Source organism: Choloepus didactylus, chromosome 4 (genome assembly GCF_015220235.1).
Source record: "Choloepus didactylus isolate mChoDid1 chromosome 4, mChoDid1.pri, whole genome shotgun sequence".
NCBI classification, from domain to species: Eukaryota; Metazoa; Chordata; class Mammalia; order Pilosa; family Megalonychidae; genus Choloepus; species Choloepus didactylus.
The window spans coordinates 136,430,139-136,453,109 of NC_051310.1; the positions used below are offsets into that span (position 1 = coordinate 136,430,139).

Below are 22,971 nucleotides of genomic sequence, written 5' to 3' on the forward strand. Positions count from 1 at the left end.
AAAGAACCGCTCGGCTAAGATGGCTGCAAAGGAGGGGGCCGGAAGTGCTGCCACAGCCTGCGGTAGTTGTGATGCTGAGGCTATGGAGCGGGTTTTGCCGGTGTTGTTGGTGCCGGTCCCCGCCGAGGCTATAGCGAGACTGGGATCCCGGGCTCAGCTGCACAGAGACCAGGAGATTCTGGGGAGCCTGACGGCTGCGGGCAGCCTTCAAGTGCTTTACTTGGCGCCGGGCGGCCAAGGCGGGGGCAGCTGCGGCTGCTGTCTCGAAGGCCCTTTCCAGCAGTAAGTGCTGCGGGAGGTCAGGGTAGTGTGGGAGGAGCTCCCTGAGTGGTCGCACGAATGCCCTCTTCCTGGCACAGGGGTGGCGGGAGAGGAGTGACAGTCGCGGGAACGCCTCAGAGGCGAGCTCGGTTTTCTAGGAAACTACTTTGGGAGCCCGGGGCCGAGCACTCGCTTTGCATCCCGGCACCCCAGCTTTCACGTTCCGTGTGGGTGGAGGTCGTGTCCGGCTCCACCTCTAGCCTGGATGAACCCAAAAGGATGAACTCCAAAAAAGGCTCTCCTTAGGCGCTGATTCATTCAACACAAATTTAATGTATTAATTGTTTTCTTTCAGTTAAATCAAGTAAAGATGACCTGCTGTGGATCATCTCTAATTTGAGTCATCCTGTTACCTATCTCTTGTCCTTGAAATAATTAGCTCTTTCAGTCACATGTAGGCTCTTTTTTTCAAGGACCTATTCTAAGTTGTCCATTCACTTACCTATTTATTCATTCATTCAATGTATTTATTATGCGCCTATTGTTGGCTAGGAGCAGTGCCTGAAAAGTTGAATAAGACATAAATTCTTACCCATAAGGGACTCACAGAAGTTGGGGAGATGGAACAAACATAACTACAGCATAATGCATTACTTTCCACCTCCGTAACTCTTGGTCCTTGACTTAAGAGTTTACATCACGAAGTTTGAGAGTGCTCTTTGAGTATTTGGGCTCTTTTTAATAATGGAAAACATTTTAGAAACGATCTCCCTTTTAAGACTTTGAGTAGCCAAAAGGTGTCTTACCCACCTTGCAATCTCCAGGTCCTTTAACGGTGCCTGACATTTAGTAGAGGTTCGTTTTTTTTTTAAACCTGTTCTCTGTTTGTCTTCCTTATTCCTGATGTTTAGTTGTTAAGAAGAGAAATCTTCCGGTAGGAGAAGTTAGTTTATTCACCGATGTTAAGATGTAAAGAAAGAAATGGGACAGAGAGAGAAAGAAGCAGAAGAGTTTTTTAGGTGTTTGAGAACCTGATAGAGAAGATAAGACATACACACATGAAATATGGGGCACATAAACTATTGAATGAAAGTAGTGGATAGGAGGAAATGCAAGGAGGGCCTCTTTTTGTTTTTAATTGAATTTTAATTCAATTAATATACTTCATAGGGTAACAACAAGGGACAGTTTATAGTAGTCAGCATTTACTTCTTTTTTCAAAGTATGTACAGTCCTTTTTATATTGTTGAAATCACTACATTCTATATTAAGTTCTTTTCATTGAAAAATTTCAGTCTTTCCACATGGCAATATAATAGAGTCCATGTGCTTATGATTTTAATGGTGTCATAGTATTCTGCCTTTAAATGTCTTAATTTTTTTTAACCTTTTCCATATTTGACATTCAGGTTGTTTTCCAGATTTTCAAATGTAAACAGTCAGGAATTGAGTGTTCATGAAAAAACATCAGTCCAGGTACAAAGACAGGCATGTAAATATTTCAATCTTTTTCTCTAATAAGGATGTATTAGCACCATGTCCAGTTTTTTTTTTTTTTTTTTTTCTTTTTTTCTTTTTTTGATATAAAACTACTTGGGTTGTTCCTTCTGTAAAAAAAAAAAAAAAAAAAAGGAAGCTTTAAAGAAGATGAAACTGTCAGCATGCTAGCCTCATTAGTCCATTGCACTGTTTTTAGGTTTGGAACCGTTTTAATTTTATTTTTAAAATTTAATTTAATTTGAAGGTGTAATGTCATTACTCTATTTCTAGCCTTATTAGCCAGTTTTGGTATTTTGACATCACAGTGCTTTAAAAATTCTATAACCACACTGTCCAGTACAGTAGCCATTAGTACATGATCAACATGAAGTTGATCCTGAGGCTTGCTCTTGTGAAACCTAGGGCTGTAAATGGGAGGCTAAGCCTTCCTATAATTACACCTCAGAGGCACCTCCAGAGAACATCTTTTGTTGCTTAAATGTGGCCTTTCTTTCTCTAAGCCCAAATCGGCAAATAAATTCATTAACCTTCCCTCCATGTGGAATGTGGCTCCCAGAGGAATGAGTCTCCCTGGCGATGTGGGACATAACTTCCAGGAATGAGCCTGTCCCTGGCATTGAGGGATTGAAAATGCCTACTGGACCAAAAGGGGAAAAGAAAGGTAACAAAATAAGGTTACAGTGACTAAGAGATCTCAGAGCCAAGAGGCTATCCTGGAGGTTTCTTTTATGCAAATTTCAGCTAAGAGTTCCCAGATGGCTGCAATATGCCATGCCCTTACCAACAGTAGTCCCCAAATACCTAGATCCCTATCTGAGATTCTGTAAAGAGTCACTCACTAAGTTTTATTTCTCAGAAACTTAAATCCACCAGAGTGTTCTATGCCAGACAAGTCCTAAAACCCAGAGGCAACAGCTTCTTTAAGAACAACCATCAGATGCAGACCCTTCCCCATAATGCTGACAACCCCTTTCAATAAGAACAAGCTAGGGTGGTCACTGCCTAGACACCCCTGAAGATCAAGAAAGTGATTAAACAAGAGGAAAGGGTAGCAACAGACAAGACAGGATTTAACAAAGGGTTATGAATACTGAAACTTTATGTAAATAAATAAGTGTATATATATATATGATGCTAAGGTGTTAGAATAGCTAGAAGGAAATAACTGAAATAGTGGAACTGTAACCTATAACAGTTTTTGAAATTTTGCTCTATAGCTATTCATTGATTTGTGCTTTGAAAGTTAACACCTTTCTGTATATATGTTATATTTTACAATAATGGAAATACCTGAAATTGTGGAACTGTAAACCATAACATTCTTTGAAGTTTGCTCTCCAACTACTTGTTAAATCATACTTGGAAAGTTATCACTGTTATGCGTATATGTTAAAGTTCAGAATAAAAAAATGCATAAAAAATTAAATGAACTTAAAAATTCAGTTCCTCAGTTTTGTTATCTATATTTCATGTGCCTAATAGGTACATGTGGCTGTTGGTTACTGTATTGGACAGCTGAGATAAAGAATTGTTCCATCATTGCAGAAAGTTCTAGTGGACAGAGCTGTTCTATAATATTCTATTTTGAGTGTTGAAGTACTCTTCACAGTCTATAAATGCAAATAATCACTTTTTAAGAAAGTCTTTGAAAGCATTTAAGTTAGCAAAAACCTGTTTTGTTTATTGTGAGCACCACTTCATATAATCAATATACATATTTAGGAGGGAAGTCTTAGCACAGTTTACAATCTCTTATATTGGAATTTAGAATTAATGGTAACAGATGAACTAAAGGGTTGTTCTCTGTTTATTCTGCCCTTTTACCCCGACCATTGTGGGTGAATATTGTGGATATACAATATCATAATAATCTAAACTTATTTTTTCCTTAGCTTTCTGTGGGAGAATTCTCATAACAGCAGCACACCAACAGATAAGCCCAAACTGCTCACTCTTAGTGAGAGTTATGAACTATTCATCTATGAATTCAATTTGAAAGATGGAAGATGTGATGCAGCTATTTTATATAACTGTCCTGGGGAGACATTACAAAAGCTCATCGAAGATCACGATATCGGTAAGTATCTACAAGTGATCTCTCAACATGTTTAAATTTGTGACATTACTATGTAATTTTATGTATTTTAGGAAAATTCATGGAGGTGAAACCAGGGAGGGGGGTTCATCTGGATATGCATTGTCTAATATAATAGCCACTAGCCAGATGGTGCTATTGAGTGCTTGAAATGTGGTTAGTATGAATTAAGACGGATGTTCTTTAAGTGTAAACTACATACCATATTTTGAAGACTTAGTATTGAGAAAGGAAAACACCTCAGTTTTTTGTAGTAATACCAGATAATGATATTTTGGATATAATGAGCTAAATATATTATTAAAAGTAATTTCACCTATTTTTTTTTTTTTCAATGTGGCTACTAAAAAATTTAAAATTACATTTGTGGCTCACATTATATGTCTATTGGGCAGTGTTGATCTAGATTGTTTATAGAGCTATTGACTAATGGCTGCAGAGAGCAGAATCAGAGCACTCAGGCCTCTATTTTTAAGGCATACTCACCTACCCTCTACGCCCCATTCTAAGTTTCCTTCTTTTGCTTAAAGAAAAAAAGTCTGTGATTGCTCTTATGGGGTCCCATGGGTAAGTAGGCTTATTTGAATCTTCTGATGTGCTGTCAGATTTTGGCAATAAACAAAAGGAACAGGCATTGTAGATCATATCATCTGCCTCCCAATGACCATTTGCTTAGGTGGGTATGAACAATAACTGCCTAGAGTTGGACATAGTTAAATGCGGTTTCTTTTTTGGTTTTACCTGTTTGTGTTATGTTTATAAAATCAAATTTACCAATTATAAACTTGTGACCAGTGAGTTTGAAATAATATCCTTTTGTTTCATAGGTATTTCCTTACTCTCTTTAAGAATTCTGTCATTTCACACTAACACATCATTATTGTTCATCAACAACTGTATCATCTTACACATTATGTTTCCTGAAAGAGATGCTGAGATTAGAGTACTGAACTGTTTTAAACTACCCTTGCCTGCACAGGCAGTGGACAAGATTATTGACACACAGCTTTGTGGAGGAATTCTTTTTGTTTTGAATAGTTTAGGCTGGATCTGTATCCTTGGCAGTAAAAATATTGATTGATATGCAGATGCAGCCCTCCTTCTGTTATTTTACCTACAAGGTTGCAGTGATGGCATCCATAGCTCTATTCTGTCCTTTGTTTTAAATGTTTAGGCATATTTAAAACTGACATTTTCCTTAACTCTAACTCAAAAGATATTTTTGACATTGTGAATGGCACACATGTTGCTCATGTGGATTTAGCCCTTCACCAAGAAGATATGTGTAATGAGCAGCAACAGGAGCCAGCCAAGATGTCTTCTCTCACTTCACTGAAAGTGTCTCAAGACCTAGACGTTGTAGTGATTGTGAACTCCTCCAACTCTGCAATCGCTGTTAACTTAAATTTGTATTTCAGGTATGTAGATTGCTGTGATTTCTAATTTGAGGCAAATAATTAGAGTCATAAGAGGTTAAAAATGTATTTGTAAGCTTTTTAAAAAAAAAAAATTTTTTTTTTTTTCAGTTAGATCACATTCTAGCTACTACTTAGTGAGGTTATAAAATCATGTGTACAAATGATCACTGTTCACCTTTTTGTTTTTGGATGTACATCAAAGCTTTGATTTTTACTTATGTGATTTATGTTGTTGTATTTGATTTATGTCATCCATCAGGCATTATCCACCCAACTTGTGCCCCACATTAGAGGGGAAGAGAAATGCTGTTTACCCTGTGTTAGAATTTCTTCTTGTGTAGCTTGGGATCCTGGCTATCTTGGAGATCACTTTTCTCTTAGAGGACTTTCACAAGATGTATTCAGCTAGCTTTCTCCAGCTAAAAATTTCCTAAGGTATTTCTTAGGGCCCAAACTTGTAGCTGTTATGTGGTCTATTACGTTAATTGACTTTCTTGTTTTCAAACACCCTTGCATATCTGGAATAAAACCCACTTGGTCATGGTATATAGTTCTTTTAATATGCTGTTGGATTCTATTTGCAAGTATTTTGTTGAGGATTTTTGCAACTATATTCGTTAGATGAATGAATTTTTCTTGTAGAATCTATATCTGACTTTGGTATTAGGGTGTTGCTGGCTTTATAGAATGAGTTGTAGTGTTCCCTCCTTTTCAATTTTTTCAAAGAGTTTGAGCAGGATTGGTATTAATTCTTCTTGGAGTTATTGGTTGAATTCTTGTGTGAAGCCATCTGGTCCTGGGCTTCTCTTTGTTGGGAGGTTTTTGATAAGAGATTCTGTACTTGTGATTGGTTTGTTGAGGTCTTATATTTCTTCTTCAGTCAGTGTAGGTTTGTGTGTTTCTAGGAAATTGTCCATTTCATCTTAGTTGTCTAATTTATTGGCTATAGTTGTTTGTAGTATCCTCTTATAATCTTTTTTGTTTCTATGGGGTCAGTAATAATGTACCTCCTCTCATTTCTGATTTTATTTATTTGCATCTTCTCTCTCTTTGTCAGTCTGGCTAAGGCTTGTCAATTTTATTGCTCTCAAAGAACCAACTTTTGGTTTTGTTGATTCTCTTTGTTGTTGTTCTCAATTTCTTTTATTTCTGCTCTAATTTTTGTTATTTCTTTCCTTCGGCTTGCTTTGGGATTAGTTTGTTGTTGTTGTTCTAGTTCCTCCAAACATGCCAATAGGTCTTTAACTTTAGCTCGTTCATCTTTTTTAATGTAGGCATTTAGGGCTATAAATTTCCTTCTCAGTACTGTTGTTGCTGCGTCCCATTAGTTTTGATATGTGTGTGTTCTTGTTTTCATTTGTCTTGAGATATTTACTGATTTCTCTTGCAGTTTCTTCTTTGACCTGCTGATTGTTTAAGAGTGGCTTGTTTAATCTCCATGTATTTGTGAATTTTCCAGTTCTCCACCTGTTATTATTTCTAGCTTCATTCCATTATGATCAGAGAAAGTGCTTTGTATAATTGCAGTCTTTTTAAATTTATTGAGACCTACTTTGTGACCCAGCGTGTGGTCTATCCTTGAGAATGATCCATATGCAGTTGAGAAAAATGTGTATCCTGCTTTTGGGGTACAATTGGGTCTAGTTCATTTATCATATTAGGCTAGTTCTCTGTGTCCTTATTGATCTTCTGTCTTGATGTTCTATCTATTGATGATAGTGGTGTATGAAGTCTCCAACTATTATTATAGAGATGTCTGTTACTTCCTTCAGTTTTGCCAGTGTTTGCCTCCTATATTTTGGGGCACCCTGGTTAGGTGCCTAAATATTTATTATTGTTTTTTCTTCTTGGTGGATTGCCCCTTTTATTAATATGTAATGTCCTTCCTTGTTTCTTATAATATTTTTGCATTTAAAGTCAATTTTGTCCAATATTATTATAGCTACGCCAACTCTTTTTTGATTACTGTTTGCATGGAGTATCTTTCTCCAGCCTTTCACTTTCAGGCTACTTATATTGTTGGGTCTAAGGTGAGTCTCTTGTAGATAGCATATAGATGGATCATATTTTTTTAAATTTGTTCTGCCAGTCTGTGTCTTTTGGTTGGGGAGTTTAATCCATTAATATTCAATATTGTTACTGTAAAAGTGGTACTTATTTCAGCCATTTTTTCCTTTGACTTTTATATGTCATATCTTGTTTTTATCTCTCATTTTACGTTTTAGTTACCCTTACTGATAATCTTCATTTCTACACTCCTCCAAGCCTCTCTCTCCTGTCTTTTCTTTTCAGCCTGCAGAACTCCCTTTAGAATTTCTTGTAGGACATGTTTCTTGTTAACAAACCCTCTCAGCCTCTGTTTTTTTGTTAATATTTTAAAGTCTTCCCTGTTTTTGAAGGACAGTTTTGCCAGATAAAGAATTCTTGGCTGGCAGTTTTTCTCTTTCAGTATCTTAACTATATCATATCACTGCCTTCTTGCCTCCATGGTTTCTAATGAGAAATTGGGACTTGGTCTTATTGAGCTTTCCTTGTTTGTGATGAATTACTTTTCTCTTGCTGCTTTTAGAATTTTCTCTTTTCTCTTTGGCAGTTGACATTCTGATTAATATGTCTCTTAGGATAGGTCTATTAGGATTTATTCTGTTGGAGTCTGTTGTGCTTCTTGGGTATCTGTGTCTTTCATGAGTTTGGAAGTTTTCAGCCAATATTTCCTCAAATATCTTTCGGCCCCTTTTCCCTTCTTTTCTCCTTCTGAGACCCCCATAACACATTGTTTGTGTGCATAATGCTGTCATTCATTTCTCTGAGACTATGCTCAGTTTTTTTCATTCTTTTCTCTACTGTTCTTTTATCTGTTTGATTTTGGATGTTCTGTCTTCTAGGTTGCTGATCCCTTCTTCTGCCTGTTCAAATCTGCTGTTGTATGTCTCTAGCATATTTTAAAATTCATCTTTTGTGCCTTTCATTCCCATAAGTTCTGTTATTATTATTATTATTTTTGCATGCTTTCAAATTCTTTTTGCTTGCCCAGTGTCTTCTTAATGCCCTTTATCTTTTTAGCTTTATTTTCCTTCATCTCCTTGAATTGGTTTTGGAGATTTGTTTGAACATCTTTGATTAGTTGTTCCAAATTCTGGATCTCCTCCAACTTTTTTATTTATTCCTTTGGGCCATATCTTCCTGTGTCTTAATATGGCTTTTAATTTTTTGTTGATTTCTGGGCACTGATTATCTTGATGAGATTATTCTGAAGGGTGGTTTCTCTCTCTTGTCTAGGATTTTGTAGCTTTTTCAGAGTTCAGAAATGGACTTTCACATCTTTGACCCTTGGTTTGTCATTATTTCCCAGCCAAAACGTCCAGGGACCCATGCTGTGGGTGCAGCCCAGTTCTAATCCAGAGGGTCAGGAAAGACACCAAAAGCCTTTAAAATGTTTCTCAAGGGTGTGCTTTCCTTTGCCCATAAGATTGTGCTCTTCACCAAGAAGCATTTTTGATGGCTTTCCCAAGGTGTGCTTTCCTGGCCTGCCCAGCAAATGGTGCTCTTTGACAACTTATTCCCCGCAGCCCAAGAAGGTAGGTTTGCAGGTTTGGATATATTATGTCTCCCAAAAAGCCATGTTCTTTAATGCAGTCTTGTGGGGGCAGACTGATTAGTCTGTTGATTAGGGTGGAACCTCTGCTTAAATCATTTCCATGGAGGTGTGGGCCCTGCCCTTTCAAGGTGGGTCTTAATTAAATCACGAGAGTCCTGTAAGACAGCTCACAGACAGAAAGAGATCACAACAGCTGAGAGAGACTTTTGGAGAGACGCTACGAGCTGACACTGATTCTGACACTTGGAGGTGCTTGGAGATGTTTGGAGATGCTAGCCCAGAGTTTGTTCCAGAGAAACTAAGAGAGACCGCCAGATGGTTAGATGCACAGGAGCTGAAGAAGCTAAGAGAGACAAGCCTAGAGAAATTTTGGAGAAAGCCATTTTGAAACCAGAACCCAGGAGCAAAGGATCAGCAGAATCCAGGGTTCCAATTTATGGACCCACCAAGCAGAGATTCTGGATTCAGTGTTATATCTTAAGAGGTTAGAAGGATGTTAACAGTTTATTTGGGTGGTTGGCGAAAGATGGATCAAAAGGTGGCCGACATTACCTGAGGTAAAAATGCCAGAACTGCTCTGTTATAATGTAGAGGAGGGGATCCAAAGGCTTAGAGAGATTGGAATGTTCGAGTGGATTTATCATGGAAGACCTGCTCACACACCGCAGGAAAGTCTAGATGACATACCTTTTACCAGGACCGTGAGGAATAAATTTGTGAGATTAGCTCTATCATCCCTGAAGAGCTCTGTAGTCACCCTTCTTTGTAGGTCAGATATTACTGTGGAAACTGCTGTCACTGAGCTGGAATCCTTAAACACAATGGGGATAATCAGATCCTGAGTTGGCAGAAGCATGTGGCAGCAGTTAATCACCAAAGGCAAGGTGGACGTGGCTACCCTAATGGACAGCAGGCTCAAAGCAGGAGTCCAAATCTGACTTGCAGAGACTTAATGGCATTGGCTAGTGGATCATGGCTACCTAGAAATAAGGTAGATGGGCAGTCTACTGAATTCTTATTTGATCTGATTTGTTAGAATTCTAGGTGAAATGAACAGAGTTTTCATTGAATTACAAAAACAGAGAGTCACGGCCCCTTTATCAATTCCCAGACTTGAGACAGTTTACAGACCCAGAGCCCCTTGAATGAGGGAAAGGCTGGGTACCTTGGGGAAGGATCCTGTTACACTGCCAATAATTTATTCTGTTAATTCTCCTGCAAGCCTTTTCCAAGGGGACCTATGGCCTTTTATCAAGGTAACTGTGCATTGGGGATCCCATATTAAGGGGATAATTAGACACTGGCTTAGAAGTGACGTTAATTCCAGGAGACCCAAAATGTCACTTTGGTCCACTAGTCAGAGTAGGGGCTTATGGAGGTCAGGTGATTTATGGAGTTTTAGCTCAGGTCTGTCTCACAGTAGGTCCAGTGAGTCCCTGGACCCATTCTGTGGTTATTTCCCCAGTTCTGGAAGTCATAATTGGAATAGACATACCCAGCAACTGGCAGAATCCCCACATTGGTTCCCTGACTTGTGGAATGAGGGCTATTATGGTAGGAAAGGCCATGTGGAAGCCACTAGAACTGCCCCTGCCTAGCAAAATAGTAAACCAGAAGCAATACCGGATTCCTCGAATTGCAGAGATTAATGCCACTCTTAAGGACTTGAAGGATGCAGGGGTGGTGATTCATACCACATTCCCATTCAACTCTCCTGTTTGGCCTGTGCAGAAAACAGATGGGTCTTGGAGGATGACAGTGGATTATCTTAAGCTTAACCAGGTGGTGACTCCAATTGTAGCTGCTGTTCCAGATATGGTATCATTGCTTGAGCAAATCAACACATCCCCTGGTCCCTGGTGGGTGGCTATTGATCTGACAAATGCTTTTTTCTCAACAGCTATTAGTAAAAACCACCAGAAACAGTTTGCATTCAACTGGCAAGGCCAGCAGTATACCTTCACTGTCCTACCTCAGGATGTATCAGCTCTCCAGCCCTATGTCATAATATTGTCTGCAGGGACCTTGATCATTTCTCCCTCCCACAAGACATCACACTGGTCCATTATATTGATTGGACCTAGTGAGCAAGAAATAGCAACTACTCTAGATTTATTGGTAAGGAAGGCATTTGAGTGTCAGAGGATGGGAGATAAATCCAACAAAAATACAGGGGCCTTCCACCTCAGTAAAATTTCTTGATGTCCAGTGGTGTGGGGCATATCGAGATATTCCTTCTAAGGTGAAGGATAAGCTGTTGCATCTGGCCCCTCCTATGACCAAAAAGAGGCAGAATGGCTAGTTGGCCTCTTTGGATTTTGAAAACAACATATTCCTCATTTGGGTGTGCTATTGCGGCCTATTTACCGAGTGACCAGAAAAGCTCCTAGTTTTGAGTGGGAACTGGAACAAGAAGAGGCTCTATGACAGGTCCAGGCTGCTGTTCAAGCTGCTCTGCAACTTCGACCATGTGATCCAGCTGATCCAACGGTGCTGGAAGTGTCCGTGGCAAATAGAGATGCTGTTTGGAGTCTTTGGCAGGGTCCTGTAGGAGAATCACAACACAGGCCGTTAGGATTTTGAAGTAAAGCCTTACCATCCTCTGCAGATAACTACTCTCCTTTTGAGAAACAGCTTTTGGCCTGCTATTGGGCCTTAGTAGAGACAGAATGCTTAATCATGGGCCACCAAGTTACCATGAGACCTGAGTTGCCTATCATGAGCTGGGTGTTGTCTGACTCGAAGCCATAAAGTTGGGTGTGCACAGCAGCACTCCATCATAAAATGGAAATGGTATATATGAGATAGGGCTCAAGCGGATCCTGAAGGCACAAGTAAGTTACATGAGGAAGTGGCCCAAATGCCCATGTCCCCCACTCCTGCCGCATTGCTTTCTCTTTCCCAACCAAGAGCTATGGCCTCTTTGGGAGATCCTTACAATCAGTTGACTGAGGAAGAGAACACTCGGGCCTGGTTACAGATGGTTCTGCAGGATATGCAGTTACCACCTGAAAGTGGACAGCTGCAGCACTGCAGCCCCTTTCTGGGATGTCCCTGAAGGACAGTGGTGAGGGGAAATCCTCCCAGTGGGCAGAACTTCGAGCAGTGCACCTGATTGTTCATTTTGCTTGGAAGGAGAACTGGCCAGAAGTGTGATTGTATACTGATTCCTGGGCTGTTGCTAATGGTTGGGCTGGGTGGTCAGGGATTTGGAAAAAACATGATTGGAAAATTGGTGACAAAGAAGTCTGGGGAAGAGGTATGTGGATAGACCTTTCTGAGTGGGCAAAAACCTGAAGTTATTTGTGTCCCATGTGAACGCTCACCAGAGGGTGACTTTATCAGAGGAAGATTTTAATAACTAAGTGGATAAGATAACCCATTCTTTGGATACCAGTCAGCCTCTTTCCCCAGCCACTCCTCTCATTGCCTAATGGGCTCATGAACAGGGTGGTCATGGTGGTAGGGATGGAGGTTATGCATGGGCTCAGCAACATGGACTTCCACTCACCAAGGCCGACCTGGCCACAGCCACTGCTGAGTGCCCAATCTGACAGCAGCAGAGACCCACACTCAGTCCCTGATAACAGCACCATTCCCTTAGGTGATCATCCTGCTACCTGGTGGTAGGTTGATTACATTGGACCACTTCCATCATGGAAGGAGCAGCGATTTGTTCTAACTGGAATAGACACATACTCTGGATATGGGTTTGTCTTCCCTGCATGCAGTGCTTCTGCCAAAACTACCATCTGTGGACTTTCGGAATGCCTTATCCACTGTCATGGTATTCCACACAGCATTGCTTCTGATCAAGGAACCCACTTCACAGCAAATGAAGTGAGGGAATGGGCACATGCTCATGGAATTCTCTGGTCTTACCATGTTCTCCATCATCCAAAGGCAGCTGGGTTGCTAGAATGGTGGAATGACCTTTTGAAGACTCAATTACGGTGCCAACTAGATGGCAGCACCTTGCAGGGTTGGGGCAGTGTTCTCCAGGAGCCTGTGTGTGCTCTGAATCAGTGTCCACTCTATGGTGCTATTTCTCCCATAGCCAGGATTCACGGGTCCAGGAATCAAGGGGTAGAAATGGGAGTGGCACCACTCACTATCACTCCTAGTGATCCACTAGGAAAATTTTTGCTTTCTGTTCCTGCAACCTTAAGCTCTCCTGGTCTACAAGTATTAATTCCAAAAGGAGGAGTGCTTCCACCAAGAAACACAACAATAATTCCATTGAACTGGAAGTTAAGACCGCTACCTGGCCACTTTGGGCTTCTCATGCCTCTTGAATCAACAGGAAAGGAAAGGGATTACTGAACTGGCTGTGGTGATTGATTCTGATTATCAAGGGGAAATAGGATTGCAACTACAAAATGGAGGTAAAGAAGAGTTTTCCTTGGATACAGTAGACCCCCTAGGGTGTCCCTTAGTACTACCACACCCTGTGATTAAGGTTAATTGAAAAATGTAATATCCCAATCCTATCAGGACTACCAATGGCCCAGAAACTTCAGAAATGAAGATTTGAGTTACCCCACCAGGTAAAGAACCATGGCCAGCTGAAGTGCTTGCTAAGGGTAAAGGGAACATGGAATGGATAGTGGAATAAGGTAGTGATAAATATGAACTGTGACCACGTGACCAATTACAGAAACAAGGACTATGATGGCATGAATATTTCCTCTTTGTTTTGTTATATTTGTATTTGTACATGAAGCAAATACTTGTTTTCTTCTCTATCTTATCCCCTTATCGTATGACGTAAATTATATTGTTCTTTTTCTAGTATTTAATTATAGGATATCAAGTTTAAGAGTGAATGTTACCCAAGGACTTGCACCCTATTGTGGAGGATTTAGTGTGTTTCCAGTTGTATGCAGGACAGCTGAGTATTGTTCGGCAAAACATATGTCTGTTATTGTGTTGTATTTAGAGATTAAGTATGGTTTAAAGTGATGTGTATAGCTGCCAAGTTGACAAGGGGCGGACTGTGATGGGTAGGTTCATGTGGTCAACTTCACCAGGTGATGGTGCCCAAGTGCCTGGTCAAGCAAGCACTGGCCTAACTGTTACTGCAAGGACATTTTTGGCTGGTTAATAAACCAGTAGGCTGGCTTATAAATCATCAGTCAATTGATTGCATCTATGGCTGGTTACATCAAGAAGGGAGTGACTTCTGTAATGAGACAATTCAGTCAGCTGCATTTAACCCAGTCAGTTGAAGACTTTTAAGGGAGAAGAGAGAGAACTCCTCTTCTTCAGCCAGCCAGCTTCTCTTGTGGATTTCATCAAAGACCTTCATCAGAGTTGCCAGCTTGCTGTCTGCCTACAGAATTTGAACTCATGCATCCTGCCCTGTGGAATTTGGACTTGTGCATCCCTACAGTTGTGTGAGACACTCATAAAATTTCATATTTACAGATATCTCCTGTTGGTTCTGTTTTCTTAGAGAACCCTGGCTTATACAGCAGGATATTTTTAGCCCTCTTACTGCTCCACCTCTGATGTGGGTTCAAACAGTGGTGCTGCCAGTGCCCATCCAGGATGGGCTAAAACAGGAAGACCCAGCAGTCTAAATGTGCTGGCCAACATGTAGATCAGTACTGGGCTGTGTACCCCTCTGTTCTTGGAGAGGAGGACTTTTGCAACCCTCCCAGTCTGCAGCAGCCTGCCAGGCAGGGAACAGGCCGACCCAAAGCTGCTTGCCTTCTAGATGGGGGATGGGTGCCAGGAGCCTCAGCTATGCGAGTTACTCACAGTTCTTCACCACAGTTTCTTAGTCCTGCTCTTCCCTGGATGTGCAGTTCTCCCCTGGTCTCCACAGTCCCAGGACAGTTGTTTTTGACAGTTTCTGCCTATCAGCTGTTTTGGGAAGAGGAGTGAGAACCGCAACTCCCTTTACTGCCATCTTTACTCCCTATTTTGCCAACTTCTTATGAAGATTTTTGATCAGCCTGTTTATGATAATGTTTTTCAGCTTTCTCCATTTCCTTAAACTGTTAGTCATCTCTTTACCCCTGGCTCTCCTTGGATGACTTTGCCTCCTACTTTATAAAGGAAGTAGAATCCATCAGATGGGAGCTCCCTCAGTTACTCACATTAAATTAAAAACCCACTTTCCTGTACACTTGTCTTCTGTATCTTTCTTCCATTACAATGGAGAGAGTTCCCCTTTTCCTACAAAGGCCCATCCTGAGACCCATCCCTCATTCTATGCTTGGGATCCCAACCTTCCTTCTTTTTCACAGACCTTTATCTTCTCTCTCTTGTGTACCTTGAACTTCTTTTCGCTTTTAGATCCACATCCAGTTGATCACCAGGTCCTAGCCATTCTACCGCCTAAGTGTTTCTTGAATCTGTCTACTTTTCTTAGCTTCTCTATCATTACTCTAATCCGTGCCACCATCATCTCTCACCTGCACTACCTTAACAGACTCCTAATTAGTATCCCTGTGTCTGTTTTTATCTTCTCAAATTCATCCTCCATAGAGTGGCTAGAGTGATGTTGTTAAAACACACGTCTGATCAGTAGTATAGTCAGGTATTAACACTGTGCTTTTTTGGCCTTTTGTATATCCTCTTTGGAGAGATGTCTATTTAAGTCTTTTGCCCTATTTTTAATTGGGTTGCCTTTTTGTTATTGAGTTGTAGGATTTCTATATATATTCTGCATATTAAACCCCTATCAGATATCTGGTTTCCAAATATTTTCTCCAGTTCTGTAGGTTGTCTTTTTATTTTCTTGATGAACTCCTTTGAGGCACAGAAGATTTTAATTTTGATTTAGTCCCATTTATCTGTTTTTTCTTTTGTTGCTTGTGCTTTGGGTATTAAGTCTAAGAAACTATTGCCTACCATAAGATCTTGAAAATGATCCCTACATTTTCTTGTAGGAGTTTTATGGTCCTGGTTCTTACATTTAAGTCTTTGATCCATTTTGAGTTAATTTTTGTATAAGGTGTGAGATAAAGTCTTCTTTCATTTTTTTGCATATGGATATCCAGTTCTCCCAGCACCATTTGTTGAAGAAACCATTCTGTCCTAATTGAATGGACTTCATAGCTTTGTCAGATATCAGTTGGCCATGGTGTGAGGGTCTGTTTCTGAGCTCTCAATTCAATTCTGTTAGTCAGTATATCTATCTTTATGTCAGTACCATGATGTTTTGACCACTGTATTATGTGTCCCAAATCATAGATTTATCATTACTTTTTATGTATTTGCATTTTAACATCTGTAGGAAATTAAAAGTGAAATTAGATCCCAATAAATACAGTACAGTAGTACTGGCACTTATAATTACCCAAATTATTACCTTTACCAGAGGCCTTTATTTCTTTATGCTGCTTTGAACCATTGTCTAGTGTCCTTTCCTTTCAGTCTGAAGAACTCCCTTTAGCATTGCTTTTTGGCTGGTCTAGTGGTGATGAACTCCTTCAGCTTTTGTTTATCTTGGAATGTGTTCCTGTCTCCCTCATTTTTGAAAGAAAGTCTCACCAGATATAAAATTTTTGGTTGGCAGTTATTTTCTTTCAGTACTTTAAGTATTTTAACTCACTACCTCTTTGCCTCCATGGTTTCTGTTAAGAAGTAGGCACTCAATCTAATTTAGACTTGCTTATACATAATACTTTGCTTTTCTCGTGAAGCTTTCAGAAGTCTGTCCTTGTGCTTTGCATTTGCTTGTGTGATCAGTATATGATGGGTATATTTTTCTTTATGTTTATCCTGTTTGGTGTCCTCTGGGCTCTTGCTGTCATTATTTCTTTGACTATTCCTTCTGCCCCTTTCTTTCTTCTCTTTCTGGACTTCCCATAATGCATATATTGGCACGCTTGATGGTGTCCCAGAAGTGTCTGAAATTGTTTTCCCTTTTTATAATTCTTTTTTCTTTCTGCTCCTTAGCCTGAACTGATTTCAGTTGTCTTGTCTTTAAGCTTGCTGTTTCTTTCTTCTTAGTATAGGATGAAGGCGGTGGATTCTTTGCCCGATGTGCTCAAATGACAAATTCCTGAGACACCAGGGTTTCAAAGAAAGAGCTTATTCCTAGGTGCAAAGCAGGAGAGCAGATGGCTTATCAGCCCAAAAAACTGTCTCCCCAAATTGCAGTAATTTTGATAGTTTTATAGTATCAAAGGATGGGCAGGCTTTAGGATAATGAGCACAGTGGCTCCGGATGATGTAATTAGAGGTAATCTAATTATTGAGCATGCACAGATTGATTACATGTTTAGTCACAGAAAGTATGTAAGAAAATGGCAGTCTTAATATGATGGGCATGATTTTTAGTATTATAATGAGGTATAGGTCACTTATAGTTAAAGGCTTATCTGCACACGTCAGGTGGGCCCACTTTGGTTAGATCCAGTTTTGGTTATCAGGATAACTTTGGAATTGGGGTGGTATGCCAGTTTGGATGTATTATGTCCACCAAAACACCATGTTCTTTAATTCAGTCTTGTGGGGGCAGATGTGTTAGTGTTGGTTAGTTTGGAATCTTTTGATTGAGTGTTTCCATGGAGATGTGACTCAGTCAGCTGTGGGTGAAACATTTGAGTAAATTATTCCCTTGGAGATATGGACCCCGCCCATTCAGGGTGGGTCCTGATTTAATCACTGGAGTCCTATAAAAGAGCTCTCAAACAGAATGACCTCAGAGCAGCTGAGAGAGACATTCTGGAGATGGCCACTGAAAGCAGACTTTGCTGATACTTTGGATATGCTAGCCCAGTGTTTGCTCTGGAGAAGCTAAGAGAGGACAAAAAACCCCAAGAACAACATTTTGAAGAAATCACAGGAGCTGAGAGAAGAGCTGGGACACAACCCGGATCAGCAGATGCCAGCCACGTGCCTTGTAAGCTAACAAGAGATTTTCCGGATGCCATTGGCCTTCCTTCAGTGAAAGTATACTTGTGTTGATGCCTTAATTTGGACATTTTCATGGCCTTTAGACTGTAAATTTGTAACCAAATAAACCCCCTTAATAAAAGCCAGTCCATTTCTGGTATGTTGCATAGTGGCAGCATTAGCAACTGGAACAGGTGGGTTAGTTCCGGGCTAACCCTAGACCCTTCATTAATAAACATAAGGAGCCGTCTTTAGTGATCACAAGACTCCAAAGTTAAAAAACTGGATAAAATGGCATTCTAGTTTGCTAATGCTGCTGGAATGCAAAACACCAGAGATGGATTGGCTTTTATAAAAGGGGTTTATTTGGTTACACAGTTACAGTCTTAAGGCCATGAAGTGTCCAAGGTAACACATCAGCAATCGGGTACCTTCACTGGAAGATGGCCAACAGTGTCTGGAGAACCTCTGTTATCTGGGAAGGCATGTGGCTGGCATCTGCTCCAAGTTCTGGTTTCAAAATGGCTTTCTCCCAGGACGTTCCTCTCTAGGGTACAGCTCCTCTTAAAAATGTCACTTTCAGTTGCTCTTGGGGCATTTGTCCTCTCTTAGGTTCTCCAGAGCAAGAGTCTGCTTTCAACAGTCATCTTCAAACATCTCTCATCTGCAGCTCCTGTGCATTCTTCAAAGTGTCCCTCTTGGCTATAGCAAGTGCGCTCCTTCTGTCTGAGCTTATATACTGCTCCAGTAATCAAGGCCCACGCTGAATGGGTGGGGCCACACCTCCATGGCAATTATCTCATCAGAGTTATCACCTACAGTTGGGTGGGTCACGTCTCCATGGAAACACTCAAAGGATTCCAATCTAATCAGCACTAAAATGTCTGCCCCACAAGATTTCATCAAAGAATATGACTTTTTCTGGGGGACATAATACATTCAAACCGGCACAAATGGGTACAAATGAGTGTTAGTCACAAGGTTTTTACGATCACAAAGGTACAAGTTAAAGGCTATACAATCATTGTCAGAGATCAAGGCAGCTGAATTACAGTTCAGAGATTTCAGGTATTTCCCTCTGTCTACTCTAATATACCAGAAAGTAAAAAGGAATATCTTATATAATGATTCAGTAATCATAATCATCCTTTAAATCCTCATTTCTTGGTTGTATCCTCTCAGCTCCAGTCTGCTTTTGAAACCCTACTAGGAATTTTTCATTTCAGTTATTATGGTCTTAAATTTCAGTAGTTCCGTTTGATTCCTTTTTAAAATTTCTGTCTCTTCACTAAGATTCTTATGTTGCTCATTCATTGTTTTCCTGATCTCTTTTGGTTCTTGCTCTGTATTTTCTTTCATCTCCTTAAGCATTTTAAAGATCATTTTAAAAAAATTCTTTGGTATGTCTACAGTCTGGTCTTTTTCATTGGCGTTTTCTGGATTTTTATCCTCTTCCTTTTGTTAGGCCATCATTTCCTGTTTCTTTATCTTGTATTCTTTTGTTGGACACTGTACATTTTAATATTTTAAAAATGTTAACTCTGGGATTTATTCCTGGAGGTATCTGTTTCTTGATTTTTTAACTAGCTGGTGATATGAGAGAGACTTTCATGAAGGTCTGCCTAAGGTGAATGCAAAGTGCAGGGTCCTTCCTGTCTTTTCTTGGTCTGTGTCTTTTGTCCTGGGCTTGTGCTTGCTATTTGCTTTGGTGTTACCTGGAATTTCTCAGGAAATAGACCTTCTGCTTCTCCAGGTTGTTTTAAAGCAGGCAGGCGTTTGCCCCAGGCCTTCCACCTCAATCCTTTCTTAAAGTGCTTTTGTTATTGTCTCAAGCTGCTTTTGCCTGACAGATTCTGGGAGAGGGGTGGCAGTCCCATTGGAGAGGAGCCTCCCATGTCTATTTTTCCCAGCTGGAACAAGGCCAGGGACTGAATGGACAAAGGGATTTCAGACCAGCTCCAAACTCCTCTGGGGAGGTGTTCTGGTTTGCTAATGCTGCCAGATTGCAAAACACCAGAAATGGATCGGCTTTTATACAGGGGGTTTATTTGGTTACACAGTTACAGTCTTAAGGCCATAAAGTGTCCAAAGTAATGCATCAACAATCGGATACCTTCACTGGAGGAGGCCAGTGGCATCCGGAAAACCTCTGTTAGCTGGGAGGGCACATGGCTGGCGTCTGTTCCAAGTTCTGGTTTCAAAATGGCTTTCTCCCAGGATGTTCTTCTCTAGGCTGCAGCTCTTAAAAATGTCATTCTCAGTTGCTCTTGGGGCATTTGTCCTCTCTTAGCTTCTCCAGAGCAAGAGTCTGCTTTCAACAGTCATCGTCAAACTGTCTCTCATCTGCGGCTCCTCTCTCAGCTCCTGTGCATTCTTCAAAGTGTCCCTCTTGGCTATAGCAAGCTTGCTCTTTCTGTCTGAGCTTGTGTAGTGCTCTAGTAAACCAATCAAGGCCCCCGCTGAATGGGCCAGGACACACCTCCATGGAAACCATCCAACCAGAGTTATCACCCACAGTTGGGTGAGGCGCATCTCTATGGAAATAACCCAATACAAACATTCCAACCACAAGACTGCATCAAAGATAATGGTGTTTTAGGGGACAAAATACATTCAAACTGGCACAGGAGGGGATTGGGAAGGACACCAGAAGCTTCTTCCAAAGCTCCCGAAAGCTACACTTTCTTGACCTGCCCAGTAAATGCAGCCCTTCAGCTGTCACCTGCAGGTCTTAGGAAGCATAGCATCTATGTCTCCTCAGCCACCTTTGTCCGGTGCGGGTTGGAACAATGGCCACCCTCAGAGCTGGGCCCCCAGTGATCTGAAGTCACTTCTCAAAAGTTGTGATCAGTGATCAGCCTTGCCCCAAGCTGATCTTGGGGAAGTGGATTTTTGTTTCCTTTTCCATCACCAGTGAGCTAGCCAGGGACCAGACCCCACATCGTCCTGCCATGGGAATGGGGGAGGGGGTCTGGTAATTTACTGGTCTTTGCCATAATTTACCAGCCTCTTCCTTCTGCCCTTCTCTGGATGCTGTACAATGTTCTACTGGATTCTAGAGTTTTGAAATAGTTGTTTCATACAGTTCCTGCCTGTTTAATAGTTCTGGTGGAGGGACTGAATCCTGGAGTTTCCTACTCTGCCATCTTCCCATATACCATCATACTGTTTTGATTACAGTACCTTTGTAATAAGTTTTAATTTTGGGAAGTATGACTCTTCCAACTTCATTCTTATTTTTCAAGATGGTTTTGGCTATTTGGGACTCCTTACCCTTCCATATAAATTTGATGATTGGCTTTTTCATTTCTGCAAAGAAGGCTGTTGGAATTTTGAGTTGGGGTTACATTGAATGTATAAATCCCTTTGGGTAAAATTAACATTTTAATATTTAGTTGTCCAGTCCATGGAATGGAATGTTCTTCCGTTTATTTAGGTCTTCTTTGATTTCTTTTAGTAATGTTTGTAGTTTTCCATATATAAGTCCTTTACGTCCTTGGTTAAATTTATTCCTATGTTTTGATTCTTTTAGTTGCTATTGTAAGCAGATGTTTTCCTCTTCAGATTGATCATTATTAGTATATAGAATAACTACTGATTTTTGCATGTTGACTTTACCCTGCCACATTACTGAAATTCTTTTATTAGCTCTAGGAGCTTTGTTGTGGTCCTTTCAGGATTTTCTATATATACAATCATGTCATCTTTGAATAGGGAAATTTTTCTTCTCCCTTTCCAATTTGGATGCCTTTTATTTCTTTTTCTTGCCCAATTTTTTTTAACTAGAACTCTCAGTACAATGCTCAACAGAGGTGACAGTGGGCATCCTTGTCTTCTTCCTGATCTTAGAGCGAAAGCTTTGTCTTCACCATTGAGTATGATGTTAGTGATAGGCTTTTCTGTATGTCCTTTATCATGTTGAGGAAGTTTCCTTCTATTCCTAGTTTTCTGATTGTTTTTATCAAGAAGGGGTGGTGGATTTTGTCAAATGCCTTTTCTACGTCAATTGAGATATCGTGTGTTGTTTCCCTTCATTCTATTAATGTAGTGTATTTTCTTATGTTGAACCACCTATATACCTGGGATAAATCCCACTTGATCGTGGTATATAATTCTTTTAATGTGCTGTTGGGTTCAGTTTGCTAGTATTTTGTTGAGGATTTTTGCATCTATATTCATAAGGGATATTGGTTTGTAATTTTCTTTACTTGTGGTATCTTTATTTGGCTTTGGTATTAGTTTTTATGCCAAAGTTTGCTAAAGTAGCTGAAATGCAGATACCATAAAATGGTTTGGCTTTTACAATGAGGATTTATTAATTTATAAGCTTATAGTTCTGAGGCTGTAAAAATATCCAAATCAAAGGCATCAACAGGTGATCTGACAATCCTGGACTCCTCTGTGATATGGCAAGGCACTTGGTGGTTGTTAGGTTTTTTGACCAGAAGAGAAGAGATCAAAGCTCAATTGGAGAAAGTTTTTTTGTAGCCAGGGCTGAAGCCTAAGAGTGGCAACAGCCCCAAACCAAAGGTGGGAGTACAGTTTTATAGCTTTTTGGGAGGAGGGTTGGGGAATAATTGTTGGTGATTAAGACAGAGAAGTTAAGGAGTTGAGTCAGGGGATTGGTTTGCTCAGGGTAGGATTAAGAGTTGACGTCAGGGGTGTTCAGGGTAAGATAAGGAGTTGACGTCAGGGAGGTTGTCACGTTATGGAGAATTTTTGTTTTTTGTTCTTGCTTAGACTGTTACCTTAGCTAAGAGTAGGTTTTATGTTAACAGTCATGTCTCTTGTGGGAGAGCTTCTAAGGGTGTGTTGTGTTTGTGTTGGGGGTGGGTAGTTTTGCCTAACGGGTATCTGCTGTTCCTTCTTTCCTAGGTTTCATTGCTTTCAGCTCCTGGCTGCTCCATATGTGGCTTTCTTTCTCCATTTCTGTGTGTGTGTCCTTCTCTCTCAGCTTCTGTTTTTCTATTTCATCTTCTTATAAAGGACTCTAGTAAGAGGATTAAGACCCACCTGGAGCATGCCTTAACTGTGAAATAATGTAATCAAATGGTCCCACCACAATAGGTCTACACCCGCAGGAATGGATTAGCTTTGATTAGCTTTAAGACCATGATTTTCTGGGATGGATACTGCTTCAAACCATCGCAATTAGCATGATGCTGGCCTCATATAAAGAGTTAGAAAGTTAATCTTTATATAAATTTATCCTATTTGGGGTTCTTAAGCTTGTGTCTACTAGTAGC

At 40.3% G+C, this 22,971-nt stretch overlaps 1 protein-coding gene across 4 annotated transcripts in view; it reads left to right on the forward strand.

Moving 5' to 3' along the window:
- The first annotated feature begins 9 nt into the window (after positions 1–9).
- Positions 10–22,971, forward strand: part of SPG11 (SPG11 vesicle trafficking associated, spatacsin) — a 96,374-nt gene continuing 73,412 nt past the window's right edge. For all 4 annotated transcript variants that reach the window (XR_005216472.1, XR_005216473.1, XM_037834098.1 and 1 more), the window contains exons 1-4: positions 10–282; positions 3,654–3,838; positions 4,684–4,908; positions 5,073–5,274. Coding sequence is in view for 2 of the 4 variants with exons in the window: in XM_037834098.1 (XP_037690026.1) it covers positions 20–282; positions 3,654–3,838; positions 4,684–4,908; positions 5,073–5,274 (875 nt within the window). In the remaining 2 variants the exon portion in view is untranslated. The remainder of the gene's footprint in view (positions 283–3,653; positions 3,839–4,683; positions 4,909–5,072; positions 5,275–22,971) is intronic.